This window comes from Coregonus clupeaformis, chromosome 7 (assembly GCF_020615455.1).
Source record: "Coregonus clupeaformis isolate EN_2021a chromosome 7, ASM2061545v1, whole genome shotgun sequence".
NCBI classification, from domain to species: domain Eukaryota; kingdom Metazoa; phylum Chordata; class Actinopteri; order Salmoniformes; family Salmonidae; genus Coregonus; species Coregonus clupeaformis.
In genome coordinates, this window is record NC_059198.1 from 74,893,349 (window position 1) to 74,911,826 (window position 18,478).

The following is an 18,478-nucleotide window of genomic DNA, read 5'->3' on the forward strand; positions in this document are numbered from 1 at the left end:
ATTTTAAATACAAACCGGGTTAGAAACATGTTCCACCGAGCCTGGTGAGGGTTCAGTCTCCTAGCTGCCCGAATGTACTCCAGGTTACGGTGGTCAGTCAAAATGAGAAAAGGGTGTTGAGCCCCCTCAAGCCAATGTCTCCACACCTTTAGGGCTTGAACCACGGCTAACAGCTCCCTGTCTCCTACGTCATAATTACGCTCTGCCGGGCTGAGCTTTTTAGAGTAGAAAGCACAGGGGCGGAGTTTAGGTGGCGTGCCGGACCGTTGTGATAGCACGGCCCCTATACCGGCCTCAGACGCGTCCACCTCTACCTGAAATGGTAAGGCGGGATCCGGATGCGCAAGCACTGGAGCCGAGGTAAACAGGGCCTTCAGTCTCCCAAATGCCCTGTCCGCCTCCGCTGACCACCGCAATCGCACCGGACCCCCCTTCAGAAGAGACGTTATGGGAGCTGCCACCTGTCCAAAACCCCGGATAAACTTCCGGTAGTAATTCGCAAAACCCAAGAACTGCTGCACCTCTTTCACGGTGGTTGGGGTTTGCCAATTACGCACGGCTGACACCCGGTTAACCTCCATCTTCACCCCTGACGCGGATAACTGATAACCCAGAAAGGAGACCGACTCCTGGAAAAACAGACATTTCTCTGCCTTGACATACAGGTCGTGCTCCAACAGCCTACCCAACACCCGACGCACCAGGGCTACATGCTCGTCTCGGGTAGGCGAGTAAACCAGGATGTCATCTATGTACACGACCACACCCTGCCCCTGCATGTCCCTGAAAATCTCATCCACGAAGGATTGGAAGACTGAAGGAGCATTCATCAACCCGTATGGCATGACGAGATACTCGTAATGACCCGAGGTGGTACTAAATGCCGTTTTCCATTCATCGCCCTCCCTAATGCGCACCAAGTTATATGCGCTCCTGAGATCCAGTTTCGTGAAGAAACAGGCTCCGTGCAAAGACTCAGTCATAGTCGCAATCAGAGGGAGTGGATAACTGTACTTCACAGTGATCTGATTGAGACTACGGTAATCTATGCACGGGCGCAACCCTCCATCCTTTTTCTTCACAAAAAGAAGCTCGAGGACGCAGGAGAAGTGGAGGGCCGTATGTATCCTTGTCTTAGAGATTCGGCTATGTAAGTTTCCATAGCCCTCTTCTCCTCTTGGGACAGAGGATACACATGGCTCCGCGGAAGCGCTGCTCCTGCCTGGAGGTCTATCGCACAATCCCCTGTCTATGAGGAGGCAAACGCGTCGCCCTCGATTTACTAAACACAAGTGCCAAATCCTCATACTCAGCGGGAATGCGCAGTGAGGACACCTGGTTTGGACTCTCCACCGAGGTCGCCCCCACGGAAACACCCAAACATCTCCTCTCACACTGGGCAGACCACTCCTTAAGAGCCCTCTCTTGCCACGAAATAGAAGGATCATGGGTACTCAACCAGGGAATTCCCAGCACCACCGGATACGCAGGAGAGTCGATAAGATATAGCTGGATAGTCTCCTCATGACCCCCCTGCGTACACATCCTAAGTGGCGCTGTGACTTCCCTGATCAACCCCGATCCCAACGGACGGCTATCTAGGGCATGAACAGGAAATGGGATGTCAACAGGAAGTAGGGGAATCCCTAATTCTAAACAAAATTTACGATCAACAAAATTCCCAGCTGCGCCTGAATCTACTAGCGCCTTATGCTGGGAATGAGGTGCAACCTGTGGAAATCACACAGGTATACAGAAGTGCACAACAGAGAGCTCTGGGTAAGTGGGATGCCTACTCACCTGGAAGGACTCCCCAGTGCAAGGCCTGCCGTCCTCTCCCCTAGGAGACCCTCCCCAACACCTGGCCGCGGTGTGTCCTCCACGGCCACAGTTGGTGCAGGGGATGGCCCCCCTCGTGCTCCTTCCCCTCTTCTCTCTAGCGCCAGCACCCCCGAGCTCCATAGGGCTCGGCTCGGAGGTGCTGGAGGGTGGAATGGACTAACCCCACTCGGAACGTCCGCGGGTAGCCAGCAGGGTGTCCAGCCGGATGGACATGTCCACCAACTGGTCGAACGTGAGACTGGTATCCCTGCAGGCCAGCTCTCGACGGACGTCCTCCCGAAGACTACAACGATAATGATCGATGAGGGCCCGCTCATTCCACCCTGCGTCAGCCGCTAGAGTCCGAACTCCAGTGCAAATTCCTGGGCGCTCCTCCTCCCTGCCGGAGGTAGAATAGACGCTCCCCGCCGCTTTCCCCTCAGGTGGATGCTCGAACACAGCCCTGAAGCGGCGGGAGAACTCCGCGTATGTGATCGTGGCGGCGTCTATCCTCCTCCATTCGGCGTTGGCCCACTCCAACGCCTTGCCGGTGAGACAGGAGATGAGGGCGGAAACACTCTCGTGTCCCGAGGGCGCCGGGTGTACGGTGGCCAGGTATAGTTCCACCTGTAGGAGGAACCCCTGACACCCGGCAGCGGTACCATCATACGCCCTCGGGAGCGAGAGCCGAATCCCACTGTGTTCCGGAGCTTGGATGGGCGGACTGGCCGATGGTGATGGCAAGGTAGGGGGAGATGTGGGTGCCCCTCTGTTCTCCCATCGGTGCAGAGTGTTTATTACGTCCTGAAGGGCGGTCCCGATGCGGTTGATCTGGTCGTTCTGCTCGCAGACGCGCTCCTCCAGGGACTCGGATGCTAGTGCTGCTCCTGCTGATTCCATCTTGGTGTGTTATTCTGTCAGGAGTGCTGTATGTGGAAGGTGCGGGAATCAGGCGCAGGACACAGAAGCTTCGTTCAACAGTCTTTAGTGAATCAATACGAGCAAAAGTGCCCGGAGACGAGCGATACGCACACAGGCGTAAATGAACAGGAAAAATACTAACGCGCACAACAAGTGCGAAAACCTCTCCTATAAACCAAGGAGGGAAAACCAATACAGACACGAAGACAGGAAGCTCAATAACACACAACACAAGACTAACAAAACGAGAACTTATAGGACACATAATCAACGCTAACTAACCACAGGTGTACAACAATCAGACAAAAGCAAACGAACATAGAAACATACAACGGTGGTAGCTAGTATTCCGGGGACGACGACCGCCGAAACCTGCCCGAGCAAGGAGGAGGAGCAGCCTCGGCAGATTCCGTGACATGCAGTGATCGGTAAGGTGCTCTGACAACTGATGCTTAAAGTTAGTGAGGGAGATAAGAGTCTCCAGCTTCAGAGATTTTTGCAATTTGTTCCAGTCATTGGCAGCAGAGAACTGGAAGGAATGGCGGCCAAAGGAGGTGTTGGCTTTGGGGATGACCAGTGAGATATACCTGCTGGAGCGCATACTACGGGTGGGTGTTGCTATGGTGACCAATGAGCTAAGATAAGGCGGGGATTTGCCTAGCAGTGATTTATAGATGGCCTGGAGCCAGTGGGTTTGGCGACGAATATGTAGTGAGGACCAGCCAACAAGAGCGTACAGGTCACAGTGGTGGGTAGTATATGGGGCTTTGGTGACAAAACGGATGGCACTGTGATAGACTACATCCAATTTGCTGAGTAGAGTGTTGGAGGCTATTTTGTAAATGACATCGCCGAAGTCAAGGATCGGTAGGATACTCAGTTTTACGAGGGCATGTTTGGCAGCATGAGTGAAGGAGGCTTTGTTGCGAAATAGGAAGACGATTCTAGATTTAACTTTGGATTGGAGATTCTTAATGTGAATCTGGAAGGAGAGTTTACAGTCTAACCAGACACCTAGGTATTTGTAGTTGTCCACATACTCTAGGTCAGACCCGTCAAGAGTAGTGATTCTAGTCGGGTGGGCGGGGGCCAGCAGCGTTCGATTGAAGAACATGCATTTAATTTTACTAGTGTTTAAGAGCAGTTGGAGGCTTCTGAAGGAGTGTTGTATGGCATTGAAGCTCGTTTGGAGGTTTGTTAACACAGTGTCCAATGAAGGGCCAGATGTATACAAAATGGTGTCGTCTGCGTAGAGGTGGATCTGAGAGTCACCAGCAGCAAGAGCGACATCATTGATATACACAGAGAAAAGAGTCGGCCCAAGAATTGAGCCCTGTGGCACCCCCATAGAGACTGCCATAGGTCCAGACAACAGGCCTTCCGATTTGACACATTGAACTCTATCTGAGAAGTAGTTGGTGAACCAGGCGAGGCAGTCATTTGAGAACCCAAGGCTATTTAGTCTGCCAATAAGAATGCGGTGGTTGACAGAGTCGAAAGCCTTGGCCAGGTCAATGAAGACGGCTGCACAGTACTGTCTATTATCGATCGCAGTTATAATATCGTTTAGGACCTTTTGCGTGGCTGAGGTGCACCCATGACCAGCTCGGAAACCGGATTGCATAGCGGAGAAGGTACGGTGGGATTCGAAATGGTCGGTGATCTGTTTGTTAACTTGGCTTTCAAAAACGTTCAAAAGGCAGGGCAGGATGGATATAGGTCTGTAACAGTTTGGATCTAGAGTGGGGGATGACCGTGGCAGCTTTCCAATCTCTGGGGATCTCAGACGTTACGAAAGATAGGTTGAACAGGCTAGTAATAGGGGTTGCGACAATTTCGGCGGCTAGTTTTAGAAAGAAAGGGTCCAGATTGTCTTGCCCAGATGATTTGTAGGGGTCCAGATTTTGCAGCTCTTTCAGAACATCAGCTGTCTGAATTTGTGTGAAGGAGAAGCGGGGGGGGGGGGGCATGGGCAAGATGCAGCGGAGGGTGCAGAGCTGGTGGCCGGGGTAGTGGTAGCCAGGTGGAAAGCATGGCCAGCCGTAGCAAAATGCTTGTTGAAATTCTCGATTATTGCAGATTTATCAGTGGTGATAGTGTTTCCTAGCCTCAGTGCAGTGGGCAGCTGGGAGGAGGTGCTCTTATTCTCCATGGACTTTACAGTGTCCCAAAACCTTTTGGAGTTAGTGCTACAGGATGCAAATTTCTGTTTGAAAAAGTTAGCCTTTGCTTTCCTAACTGCTTGTGTATATTGGTTCCTAACTTCCCTGAGAAGTTGCATATCGCGGGGGCTATTTGATGCTAATGCAGTACGCCACAGGATGTTTTTGTGCTGGTCAAGGGCAGTCAAGTCTGAGGAGAACCAGGGGCTATATCTGTTCTTAGTTCTGTATTTTTTGAATGGGGCATGTTTATTTAAGATTGAGAGGAAATTACTTTTAAAGAACAACCAGGCATCCTCTACTGACGGAATGAGATCTATATCCATCCAGGATACCTGGGCCAGGTCAATTAGGAAGGCCTGCTCGCTAAAGTGTTTTAGGGAGCGTTTGACAGTGATGAGGGGTGGTCGTTTGACCGCGGATCCGTTACGGACGCAGGCAATAAGGCAGTGATCGCTGAGATCCTGGTTGAAGACAGCGGAGGTGTATTTAGAGGGTAAGTTAGTCAGGATGATATCTATGTACAACAGAGAATGATGTTATATTCTTATCAGCATCTCTGCTGCCTCTAGTTACAGACATAGCAACCTTTCCCTCAAAGTCAGTAAGACCAAGGAGCTGATCGTGGACTATATGAGAAAGAGGGGAGAGCGCTTCAAGTTCCTTGGCGTCCACATCACTAAGGACTTAACATGGTCCACACACACCTGCATAGTTGTGAAGAGGGCACGGCAGCGCCTCTTCCCCCTCAGGAGGCTGAAAAGATTTGGCATGGGCCCTCGGATCCTCAAATAGTTATACAGCTGCACCATCGAGAGCATTTTGACTGGCTGCATCACCACTGCTTATGGCAAATGCACCGCCCTTGACCGCAAAGCACTACAGAGGGTGGTGCGGACAGCCCAGTACATCACTGGGGCCGAGCTCCCTGTCATCCAGGACCTCTATATCAGGCGGTGTCAGAGGAAGGCAAATGGTACCGGAGCATCGGCTCTTGGACGAACAGGCTCAAATACAGCTTCTACACCAAGCCATAAAACTGCTAAATAGTTCATTCTTGACCCTACGTACACTCAACAGACTATATATACACACCATATACACTGAGTGTACAAAACATTATGAACACCTGCTCTTTCCATGACATAGACTGACCAGGTGAATCCAGGTGAAAGCTATGATCCCTTATTGATGTCACTTGTTAAATCCACTTCAATCAGTGTAGATGAAGGGGAGGAGACAGGTTAAAGAAGGATTTTTCACGCTCAACAGTTTCCCGTATGTATCAAGAATGGTCCACCAACCAAAGGACATCCAGCCAACTTGACACAACTGTGGGAAGCATAGGAGTCAACATGGGCCAGCATCGTTCTGAAACGCTTTTGACACCTTGTAGAGTCCATGCCCCTACAAATTGAGGCTGTTCTGAGGGCAAAAGGTGGGGTGCAACTCAATATTAGGAAGGTGTTCTTAATGTTTTGTACGCTCAGTGTACACACTCACTCCCACACAAAACCCACACACTACATACGCACACACACACACGCATACCGACACAACAGGTAGCTTAGTGGTTAAGAGCATTGTGCCAGTAACCGAAAGGTCACTGGTTCTAAGCCAACTAGGTGAAAAATCTGTCAGTGTGCCCTTGAGCAAGGCACTTAACCCTAATTGCTCCTGTAAGTCGCTCTGGATAAGAGCGTCTGCTAAATGACAAAAAAATTAAATACAAAAATAAATAAATAAACACAAACACACATACATACACATTACACAAACACACACACACTTTTACACTCATCATTTGATGCTGTTACTCTGTTCTTTATTTTACTCTTATTATTATCTGTCCTGATGCCAAGTCACTTTACCCTGCCTTCATGTACATATCTACCTCAAATACCTCATACCTCTACACATTGATCAGGTACTTGTACTCCCTGTATATCAAATCAAATCAAATTGTATTTGTCACATGCTTCGTAAACAACAGGTATAGACTAACAGTTAAATGCTTACTGATGGTCCCTTCCCAACAATGCAGTGAGAGAAAAATAATTGAAATAGTTGAAAAATAATAAATAGGAATAAATAGAAAAATAATAACACAAGGAATAAATCCACAATGAGTAATGTAACTTGGCTATGTACGCGTGGTATCAGTACCGAGTCGATGTGCAGGGGTACGAGGTAATTGAGGTAGATATGTACATATATCTAGGGATAAAGTGATTAGGCAACAGGATAGATAATAAACAGCAATAGCACCCCTGTTTCAAAAGTAGATATTCCGGGTAGCTATTGGTTAACTATTTAACAAACTATTTAGCAGTCTTATAGCTTGGTGGTAGAAGCTCTTCAGGTTCCTGTTGGTTCCAGACTTGGTGCATCGGTACCAATTGCCATGTGGTAGCAGAGAGAACAGTCTATGACTTGGGTGGCTGGAGTCTTTGACCATTTTTAGGGCCTTCCTCTGACACCGCCTGGTATAGAGGTCCTGGAATGCAGGAAGCTTGGCCCCAATGATGTATTGGGCCGTACGCACTACCCTCTGTTGCGCCTTGCGGTCGGATGCCAAGCAGTTGTCATACCAAGCGGTGATACAGCCAGTCAAGATGCTCTCAATGGTGCAGCCTATGCCAAATCTTTTCAGCCTCCTGAGGGGGAAGAGGGGTTGTCATGCCCTCTTCATGACTGTGTTGATGTATGTGGACGGACAGCGAGGAACTTGAAGTTCTCGACCTGCTCCACAACAGCCCCTTCGATGTGGATGGGGGCGTGTTCGGCCCTCCTTTTCCTGTAGTCCATGATCAGCTCCTTTTTCTTGCTGACGTTGAAGGAGAGGTTGTTGTCCTGGCACCACGCTGCCAGGTCTCTGACCTCCTCCCTGTAGGCTGTCTCATTGTTGTCTGTGATCAGGCCTACCACCGTCGTGTCGTCTGCAAACTTAATAATGGTGTTGGAGTGGTGCGCGGCCAAGCAGTCGTGGGTGAACACAGAGTACAGGAATGGACTGAACACGCATCCCTGAGGGTCCCCCGTGTTGAGGGTCAGCGTGGCGGATGTATTGTTGCCTACCCTCACCACCTGGGAGCGGCCCCTCAGGAAGTCCAGGATCCAGTTGCAGAGGGAGGGGTTTAATCCCAGGGTCCTTACTTTAGTGATGAGCTTGGAGGGCACAATGGTGTTGAACACTGAGTTGTAGTCAATGAACAGAATTCTCACGTAGGTGTTCCTTTTCTCCAGGTGTGAAAGGGCATTGTGGAGTGCAATAGAGATTGCGTCATCAGCAGATCTGTTGGGGCGGTATGCGAATTGGAGTGGGTCCAGGGTGTCTGGGATGATGGTGTTGATGTGAGCCATGACCAGCCTTTCAAAACATTTCATGGCTACAGATGTGAGTGCTACGGGGCGATAGTCATTTAGACAGGTTACTTTGGCGTTCTTGGGTACAGGGACTATGGTGGTCTGCTGGAAATTACAGACTGGGTCAAGGAGAGGTTGAAAATGTCAGTGAAGACACTTGCCAGCTGGTCAGCGCATGCTCTGAGTAAGTGACCTGGTAATCCGTCTGGCCCTGCGGCCTTATGAATGTTAACCTGTTTAAAGGTCTTACTCACGTCCGCTACGGAGAGCGTGATCACACAATTCGTCCCAAACAGTTGGTGCTCTCATGTATAGTTCTAGCCTCGAAGCGCGCATAGAAGGTATTTCACTTGTCTGGTAGGCTTGCGTCACTGGACAGCTCGCGGCTGGGTATCCCTTTGTAATCCGTGATAGTTTGCAAGCCCTGCCACATCCGACGAGCCGTTGTAGTAGGATTAGATCTTGGTCCTGTATTGATGCTTTGCCTGTTTGATGGTTCGTCGGAGGGCGTGGCGGGTTTTCTTATAAACGTTATATTAGTGTCCAACTCCTTGAAAGCGGCAGCTCTAGCCTTTAGCTTAGTGCGGATGTTTTCTGTAATCCATGGCTTCTGGTTGGGATATGTACGTACGGTCATTGTGGGGACGACGTCGTCGATGCACTTACAGTGCCTTCGGAAAGTATTACGACCCCTTTTTCCCTCATCAATTTACATACAATACCCCATAATGACAAAGCAAAAATAGGTTTTTAGAAATTTTTGTTAATCTATAATATAAAACAACAACTGAAATATCACATTTACATAAGTATTCAGACCCTTTACTCAGTACTTTGTTGAAGCACCTTTGGCAGTGACTACAGCCTTCGAGTCTTCTTGGGTATGACGCTACAAGCTTGGCACACCTGTATTTGGGGAGTTTCTCCCATTCTTCTCTGCAGATCCTTTCAAACTCTGTCAGGTTGGATGGGGATCGTTGCTGCACAGCTATTTTCAGGTCTCTCCGGAGATGTTCGATCGGGTTCAAGTCCGGGTTCTGGCTGGGCCACTCAAGGACATTCAGAGACTTGTCCCGAAGCCACTCCTGTGTTGTCTTGGCTGTGTGCTTAGGGTCATTGTCCTGTTGTAAGGGGAACCTTCGCCCCCAATCTGAGGTCCTGAGTGCTCTGGAGCAGGTTTTCATCAAGGATCTCTCTGTACTTTGCTCCGTTCATCTTTGCCTCACTCCTGACTAGTCTCACAGTCCCTGGCGCTGAAAAACATCCCCACAGCATGATGCTGCCACCACCATGCTTCACCGTAGGGATTGTGCGAGGTTTCCTCCAGACGTTACGCTTGGCATTCAGGTCAAAGAGTTCAATCTTGGTTTCATCAGACCAGAGAATCTTGTTTCTCATGGTCTGAGAGTCTTTAGGTGCCTTTCATCAAACTCCAAGCGGGCTGTCATGTGCGTTTTACTGAGGAGTGGCTTCTGTCTGGCCACTCTACCATAAATACCTGATTGGTAGAGTGCTGCAGAGATGGTTGTCCTTCTGGAAGGTTCTCCCATCTCCACAGAGGAACTCTAGAGCTCTGTCAGAGTGACCATCGGGTTCTTGGTCAGCTCCCTGACCAAAAGCCCTTCTCCCCCGATTGCTCAGTTTGGTCGGGCGGCCAGCTCTAGGAGGAGTCTTGGTGGTTCCAAACTAATTCCATTTAATAATGATGGAGGCCACTGTGTTCTTGGGGACGTTCAATGCTTTAGAAATTGTTTGGTACCCTTCCCCAGATCTGTGCCTTGACACAATCCTGTCTCGGAGCTCTACGGACAATTCCTTCGACCTCTTGGCTTGGTTTTTGCTGTGACATGCACTGTCAACTGTGGGACCTTTTCCAAATCATGTCCAATTAATTGAATTTACCACAGGTGGACTCCAATCAAGTTGTAGAAACATCTCACAGATGATCAATGGAAACAGGATGCACCTGAGCTCAATTTCAAGTCTCATAGCAAAGGGTCTGAATACTTATGTAAATAAGGTATTTCTGTTTTTTATTTTTAAGACATTTGCAAAAATCTCTGAAAACCTGTTTTGACTTTGTCATTATGGGGTATTGTGTGTAGATTGCTGAGTATATATATATTTTTAATCCATTTTAGAATAAGGCTATAGCGTATCAACATTTTGAAAAAGTCAAGGGGTCTGAATACTTTCCGAAGGCACTGTATTGATGAAGCCGGTAACTGATGTGGTATACTCCTCAATGTCATCGGATATATAGCTCCATTCTTGTTTATTTTATTTTATTTTATTCCTCTTGTGTGTTACTATTTTAAACTCTGCATTGTTGGGAAGGGCTCGTAAGCAGGCTTTTCATGGTAAAGTCACCACCAATTGACCTTCTGTGTGTATGTGTTCTCTCCTCTCTCTCAGATGTGGGGGGCTTCTTTGAGGCGGGGACCCTGGTGAGATACAACTTCCTGTCAGAGGCAGCGGCAGCCAATCAGGACGCAAGGTTCCTGGCCCAACCTCTGACTCCACAGGAAGTGAATCTGACAGTAGAAGAAGTAGCATTTAGCTTCAGCACATCCAACACACCGGCTATACTGCTGTACGTCAGCTCCAAGACACAAGACTACCTGGCACTGGTGCTACGGCAGAATGGTGAGACACACACACACACACACACACACACGTATAAACACACACACACACGTATAAACACACACACACACGTATAAACACACACACACACGTATAAACACACACACACGTATAAACACACACACACACACACGTATAAACACACACACACACTGTGATGTCACGAGAGGCTGTGTCCTGGAGGGACGTTACATCCCCCTGAGATGGCTGCAAACCCAGACAGCTATGGCTCCATCTGCTGGTATGGTCGGGAACTCCAACCCTCTGTGGCCAATCTTCCCACGCAGCTGAAACCAATAAGGGGGCTGATGGGCTGAAGTTTGGAGGAAGAGAAGAGACACGGTCTCGAGGTTGGGCTCGGAAAGAGACAGAATGGTGTTATTATTTCGTTAGTTGCCGAAGACCTTTAATAAAATCCTTGTTTTGGTTGAACCTGGTCTCCTTGCACTACTTGGGCAACCCCGCTGGAAGCTGTAGCCTCTCGTGGCATCACAGATGGTGGAGAATACGGGCACGCTCAAGCGTTGATAGTGCATGTCGGAGGAGGATACCGAAGGTTTGATCACCCAGTTTTCCAAGTTGGCCGTAGGCTCCCCGCCGACTGATATGGAGGACATATTGAAAGCCCTTGTTGCTGGCCAGCAAGCCCAGATGCAAGCAAACGTGGCTCTCTTGGAGGAGCAAAAGAAAGCCAACCTTCTGAAGGCAGAGGAATTGCAGTTGCAGAGACAGAGGGTGGTCCAAAATACCCGCCCAATAAAGGCAAGTGACTTTATGTCTAAGATGGGAGCTACCGATGACATTGAGGCATACCTGCATGCATTTGAGGCCACGGCCACTAGGGAAGCCTGGCCCAAGCACCAGTGGGTTGGTCTGTTAGCCCCCTTTCTAACCGGGAAGCGCTGAATGCTGTCCGGGACCTGGGCCCTGACCAGGTTACTGACTATGATGCCCTGAAGTCTGAGATCCTCAGCAGATATGGACTCACAAAGTTTGGTATGGCCCAGCGCTTTCACAGTTGGACCTTCCAACCAGACCAACCTCCTCGGGCGCAGATGCATGAACTTGTCCGAATCGCAAGGAAATGGCTGGATCCGCAGAGGAATACAGCAGCGGCGGTGGTGGAGGCCGTTGTGGTGGATCGTTACCTACGCGCCCCTGCCTTATGAGGCAAAACGGGTCATCAGTCAACAGGCCTTGACCACGGCTGATCTGACCGTGGAAGCTGTGGAAAAGTACCAGGCCACAGCGGAGATGCTGAATGCTTCCCGAAAAAGACCCCAGGAGTGCGGCCCCACCACAAATGGGAAGAACCCGTCCAAAGGACCCCAAGGTCTCGAACCCAGCCACGTCAGGACTTATCCCGGCTCCAGGGGGAGCCAGAAACCAGGCGGGTCCAAGAAGAGTACACCAGGAGGGGGAAACTCGACAGTGTTACCGGTGTGGGGAGATGGGACATATCTCCTGGCAGTGTGGGAAACCAGCCGATGAACCTATGCCCACTGCGGAGTCCTCCAGCTCAGCACCCACACACCGTGTTGCCTCGCTCTTGGGGGGTCGTAGATGGCGGCCCAGATCGACCCCCACCTGCCCGGTAACTGTGAATCACCATGATGTGGAGGCCTTACTGGATTCTGGTAGCCGGGCCACCCTGGTGCGTAAGGATTTGGTGGGCCCAACGTGTCTGACCCCGGGGAAAGTCCTCCCAGTTTCCTGTGTCCATGGGGACACCAGAGAATACCCCATTACTGAACTTACAATGACCAGCACACGGGGAACCATACACACGACGGCGGGGGTGGTTGATTCCCTCCCCGTCCCTGTCCTAATTGGACGAGACTGCCCAGCCTTTTACCCACTCTGGAGAGAGTCTCAGGAGAGGATAACCCGAGTACCTCGGAAACGGAGAGGCAAGACTCATCCTGGGAAGGCTCCGGTGCAATCCTCCGAGTTACTCACTCCCGCCCCGGGCTCTGATAGGGATGGCAGGTGCCCAGACCGACACCGAGACGGGTCCGGATACGGGAGAAGAGAACGCAGCCCAGGAAAGTGCTCCGTTCTCCAGTGAAGAAGACGTCCCAGGCACCCAAGAGCTTCCCCCTCTCACAGGCCAGTATGGTACGGCTCAATTACAAGATCCTACTCTTGCAAATGCCTTAAGAAATGTGCAGGTATTAGAAGGTGTAGTGTTAGGTGATAAGACAACCCCTACTTACCCCCATTTCGCAGTAAACCGGGGGTTAGTATATCAGATAGTCAAGAAAAATGAGGAAGTGCATGAACAGCTCCTCGTGCCACAGCCCTATCGGGCCACAGTACTCAACCTAGCCCACACACACCCGCTAGGAGCCCACTTGGGGGTAGAGAAGACTAAGGAAAGAATCATGCAACGTTTCTTTTGGCCAGGAGTACACAAAGAGATAGAGAACTACTGCCGTAGTTGCCCTGAGTGTCAGCAGGTTGCGCCAAAGCCCACATATAGAAACCCGCTCATTCCCTTGCCCATTATCGAAACTCCTTTTGAGAGGATTGGATTAGACATAGTCGGGCCCTTACCGAAAAGTGCCAGGGGACATCAATACATTCTGGTCATTCTGGACTATGCGTCCCGGTACCCGGAGGCCATTCCGCTGAGGAAGGCTACATCCAGACAAATCGCCAAGGAGCTGTTCCGTCTCTCAACTAGTCTGGGAATCCCAAAAGAGATATTGACGGACCAAGGGACTCCATTCATGTCCAGGGTGATGAAAGAACTCTGTGCTTTACTGAAAATCAAACAGCTGAGAACCTCGGTCTACCACCCCCAGACGGATGGCCTAGTCGAACGTTTTAACAAAACACTAAAATCCATGCTGCGGAAAGCGGTAGGGGAAGATGGGCGCAACTGGGATCAGCTGTTACCATACATATTATTTGCGGTGAGAGAGGTACCTCCAGTCTTCTACTGGTTTTTCACCCTTTGAGCTCTTGCTTTCCTACAGACCCAGAGGACTGCTCGACATCGCCAAGGAGGCCTGGGAGGAGCAGCCATGCCAACAGCGGACACTGATCGACCATGTAGGGGCTATGAGGGAGAGAATGAAGGCCATCTATCCCATGATGCGGGAACACATGGAGGCCAGTCAGCGGCAACAGCAAGCCTCCTACAACAGATCTGCTCAGCCCAGGGAGTTTAAGCCGGGGGGACAGAGTGCTGGTCCTGGTGCCAACCGTTGAGTGCAAATTCTGGCAACCTGGCAAGGACCATATGAGGTCATTGAACGCATGGGAGAAGTAAACTACAAGGTGAGGCAACCAGATAAAAGGAAAACTGAGCAGATTTATCATGTTAACCTTTTAAAGAAGTGGCACGCCAGAGAGGCGCTGTTTAGCTCTCTACCCCCACAGAGACCCAGGAACCGGCGCGAGAAGAGGTTCAGCTGGGTCCAAATCTGTCCCCACATCAACGACAGATGGCCCTGGAACTCGTGGAGCAGAACCAGGATGTCTTCTCCTCCCTTCCCGGGCACACAGAGGTGGTCCAACATGAGATCCGCACCATGCCTGGCCGAACGGTAAACCAGCGCCCGTACCGCGTGCCAGAGGCTCGTAAAGTGGTTATACAGAAGGAGGTAAGGAAGATGCGGGAGTTGGGAGTAATCGAAGAGTCCCACAGTGCCTGGGCAAGTCCCATCGTACTAGTTCCCAAGCCAGACGGTTCAGTACGATTTTGTAATGACTATCGAAAGTTGAATGAAGTGTCTGAATTTGATGCATACCCAATGCCTCGTGTCGATGATTTAATAGACTCCTTGGGGCATGCTCGTTTCCTAACCACTCTTGATCTCACAAAAGGCTACTGGCAGGTGCCCTTGACCCCGGCGTCTAAGGAGAAGACAGCCTTTGCCACCCCCGGAGGGGCTCTACCAGTATACCCGACTTCCGTTTGGTCTCCACGGGGCACCTGCCACGTTCCAACGCCTGATGGATCGAGTCCTTGCGCCCCCACAAGAGGCATGAGCGGCTTATTTGGATGATGTGGTTATACAAAGTCAGGATTGGGCCAGCCACCTACCCCGGGTACAAGCGGTGCTGGATTCGCTCAGGGAAGCAGGGCTCACGGCAAACCCGAAGAAGTGCAAGGTGGCCTTCAGTGAGACAAACTACCTGGGGTACACCATTGGGCGGGGTTGGTCAAGCCACAGGAAGCCAAACTGCGGGCCATACAGGACTGGCCGCAGCCCATCAACAAGAAGCAAGTAAGGTCATTTTTGGGCCTCGCTGGCTACTATAGACGCTTTATTGCAGATTTTGCTACCATAGCGGCACCGTTGGACGGAGCTGACGACCAAACGCCACTCACGAATGGTGAAGTGGAACCCTGCGGCGGAGGCGGCTTTCCTCAACCTGAAGCGAGCACTCTGCTCCAGTCCGATCCTGGTGGCACCAGACTTCAAGAAGGAATTCATTGTCCAAGCGGATGCTTCGGAGGTGGGTCTGGGTGCTGTCCTCACCCAGGCACATGACGGGGAAGAACATCCCATTCTCTACCTAAGCAGGAAGTTACTTCCAAGAGAGAAGAACTATTCAACGGTGGAGAAGGAATGTCTGGCTGTAGTCTGGGCCCTGGAGTCCCTCTCGGTTCTATCTCCTGGGCCGACGTTTCATGGTGGTATCTGATCACGCCCCTCTGCAGTGGATGGCCAAGAACAAGGAATCAAACAGTAGAGTAACCAGATGGTTTTTGAGCTTGCAACCGTTTAACTTTTCTGTTGTCCACAGGGCTGGCAAGCACCACGGAAATGCGGACGCCCTCTCCCGGCGTGATGCCTTCTTCGCTGCCTTTACCCCGACGAGGACGTCGGTCCCGAGGAGGGGGATGTGTGATGTCACGAGAGGCTGTGTCCTGGAGGGACGTTACATCCCCCCTGAGATGGCTGCAAACCCAGACAGCTATGGCTCCATCTGCTGGTATGGTCGGGAACTCCAACCCTCTGTGGCCAATCTTCCCACGCAGCTGAAACCAATAAGGGGGCTGATGGGCTGAAGTTTGGAGGAAGAGAAGAGACACGGTCTCGAGGTTGGGCTCGGAAAGAGACAGAATGGTGTTATTATTTCGTTAGTTGCCGAAGACCTTTAATAAAATCCTTGTTTTGGTTGAACCTGGTCTCCTTGCACTACTTGGGCAACCCCGCTGGAAGCTGTAGCCTCTCGTGGCATCACAACACGTATAAACACACACACACGTATAAACACACACACACACACACGTATAAACACACACACACACGTATAAACACACACACACGTATAAACACACACACACACACACACGTATAAACACACACACACGTATAAACACACACACACACACACGTATAAACACACACACACACGTATAAACACACACACACACGTATAAACACACACACACACGTATAAACACACACACACACGTATAAACACACACACACGTATAAACACACACGTATAAACACACACACACGTATAGACACACACATATACACGTATAAACACACACACGTATAAACACACACACACACACGTATAAACACACACACACACGTATAAACACACACACACACGTATAAACACACACACACACACACGTATAAACACACACACACGTATAAACACACACACATTTACATTTACATTTACGTCATTTAGCAGACGCTCTTATCCAGAGCGACTTACAATTAGGTGCATTCACCCTATAGCCAGTGGGATAACCACTTTACAATACACACACGTATAAACACACACACACGTATAAACACACACACACACGTATAAACACACACACACGTATAGACACACACACGTATAGACACACTTGGGCTCTGCCTCTCTTTGTTTCTCAGGTATGTTGCAGATGCAGTATCTAAGTCTAAGTTCTCTCGGTTTGTGTGTGTGTGTGTGCGTGTGTGTGCATTTGTTTGTGTGTAGGAACTCTCCAGGTGCGGTATAACCTGGGCGGTCTCAAGGAGCCGTTCACCATAGACGTGGACCAGCGTAACCTAGCCAACGGACAGCCACATACTATCAACATGTCCAGAACCAACAGAACTATCACCATACAGGTATGCACACACACACACAGACACACACACACACACAAACCTTCTCTCCACTGTCCAAGCATAGTCGATAATGACTTCAGATGTGTACATTTCTAACCACAAGAGGGAGATGAAAGCCTCTGTAATTGTCTCAGGACTTGAGGAATTGACAATGGCATGATGTTTGTACAAAGATCAATGAACACGATGATGTTGATGATTGACTATGGAAATGATCTCCTCTCTCTCCCTCATCCTCTCCCCCTCTCCAGTTGGACCACTACCCCCCTGTCAGCTACTCTCTCCCAGAGGCATCAGACACACAGTTCAACCTGGTCAAGACATTATTCCTGGGGAAAGTATTTGGTGAGTACAGGCATCTCAAACGTTTATTTGACAGAGGTCTGCTTGGCCCTGGCAGAGAATATAGGCCTATTCAGAGACCAGCAGCAAGCGCTGGACAGACGTTTTGTAGTGACTCTGTGGGTCCACTAGAGGGAACTAGAAGACAGTATTTCACCAGGACACAGTCATGAAAGAGGTGTATTGTTGCCAGACAGATTTTTCTCACATTTTAGTCTGGTTTGGTTTCTGTAACATGTTCAATAGATATGTTTTGCTTCAGATATAAATATATTATATAGAACAGACATGCTGCTCTGTAGAATAATAGGGATTCATATCAGCTCTATGCAAGGTATTTCTATCTGCAAATTCACAATGTTGTGCCCTCCTGAGCAAGACTTTAGTGTAGTATAGTATTCCTTACTCCTGGTCACTGCTTTGGTTTCCATGACTCCTGGTTTTCCATGACACCTGGTTTCCATGACTCCTGGTTTCCATGACTCCTGGTTGTCCTGCTCTGTTCTGGGCTGGTGGCAGTCAGTGAGGTAGAAGGAATGTCTGAGTTCACTTCCCAGCAAGAACCATTGATCGATGTACAGCAGACTAATACCACAGGGAATAATGCCCCTTTCCTTGTCCCACACGCTCATACACACACACACCAACGTAACCCCACCTGGCACTGCAGAGCTGCCATTTTAAGACTGAAGGGCACAACAGAGGCCAAACTCACCATCTCTACCAGTTCGTATTTCCAAAACATAATTCATACACAATTATGCATTTCACAATCTGGATTTATTTCCAAATGGATTTTAGGCAACAACAACAACAACATCAACAAAAGTTGAACTGAAAATGATATGCAATATACAGAAGAACATGTTCAAATGCCAAAGTAGACATGGGTCTCTTTGCAGTTTAGTTCTGACCAACATTCTGACACACCACTCAGAACCAGCATATTCTTGCTCTCGATACTTGCAGAGGGAACTTTCAAAACCTTTGTCCATGGGAGATTAGTGATTATGCTGTGTACAGTTTGATATGCAAACCCAACAATCATGATCTGTTGCAAACTAATCAAGTAATGAGCTGAGTGTTTGACATTTTAGTCACAACTTGTTTGTGTGTGTAGGTGACAGGGGAGATGAC

The 18,478-nt window shown here is 49.6% G+C and overlaps 1 protein-coding gene across 1 annotated transcript in view; it reads left to right on the plus strand.

The window, feature by feature from the left end:
- The window catches only part of LOC121569322 (contactin-associated protein-like 2), a 345,749-nt gene that overhangs the window by 282,203 nt on the left and 45,068 nt on the right, over positions 1-18,478 (plus strand). Inside the window, exons 26-28 of the mRNA XM_045221575.1 lie at positions 10,686-10,916; positions 16,866-16,999; positions 17,251-17,344. Of these exons, the coding sequence (XP_045077510.1) occupies positions 10,686-10,916; positions 16,866-16,999; positions 17,251-17,344 (459 nt within the window). The remainder of the gene's footprint in view (positions 1-10,685; positions 10,917-16,865; positions 17,000-17,250; positions 17,345-18,478) is intronic.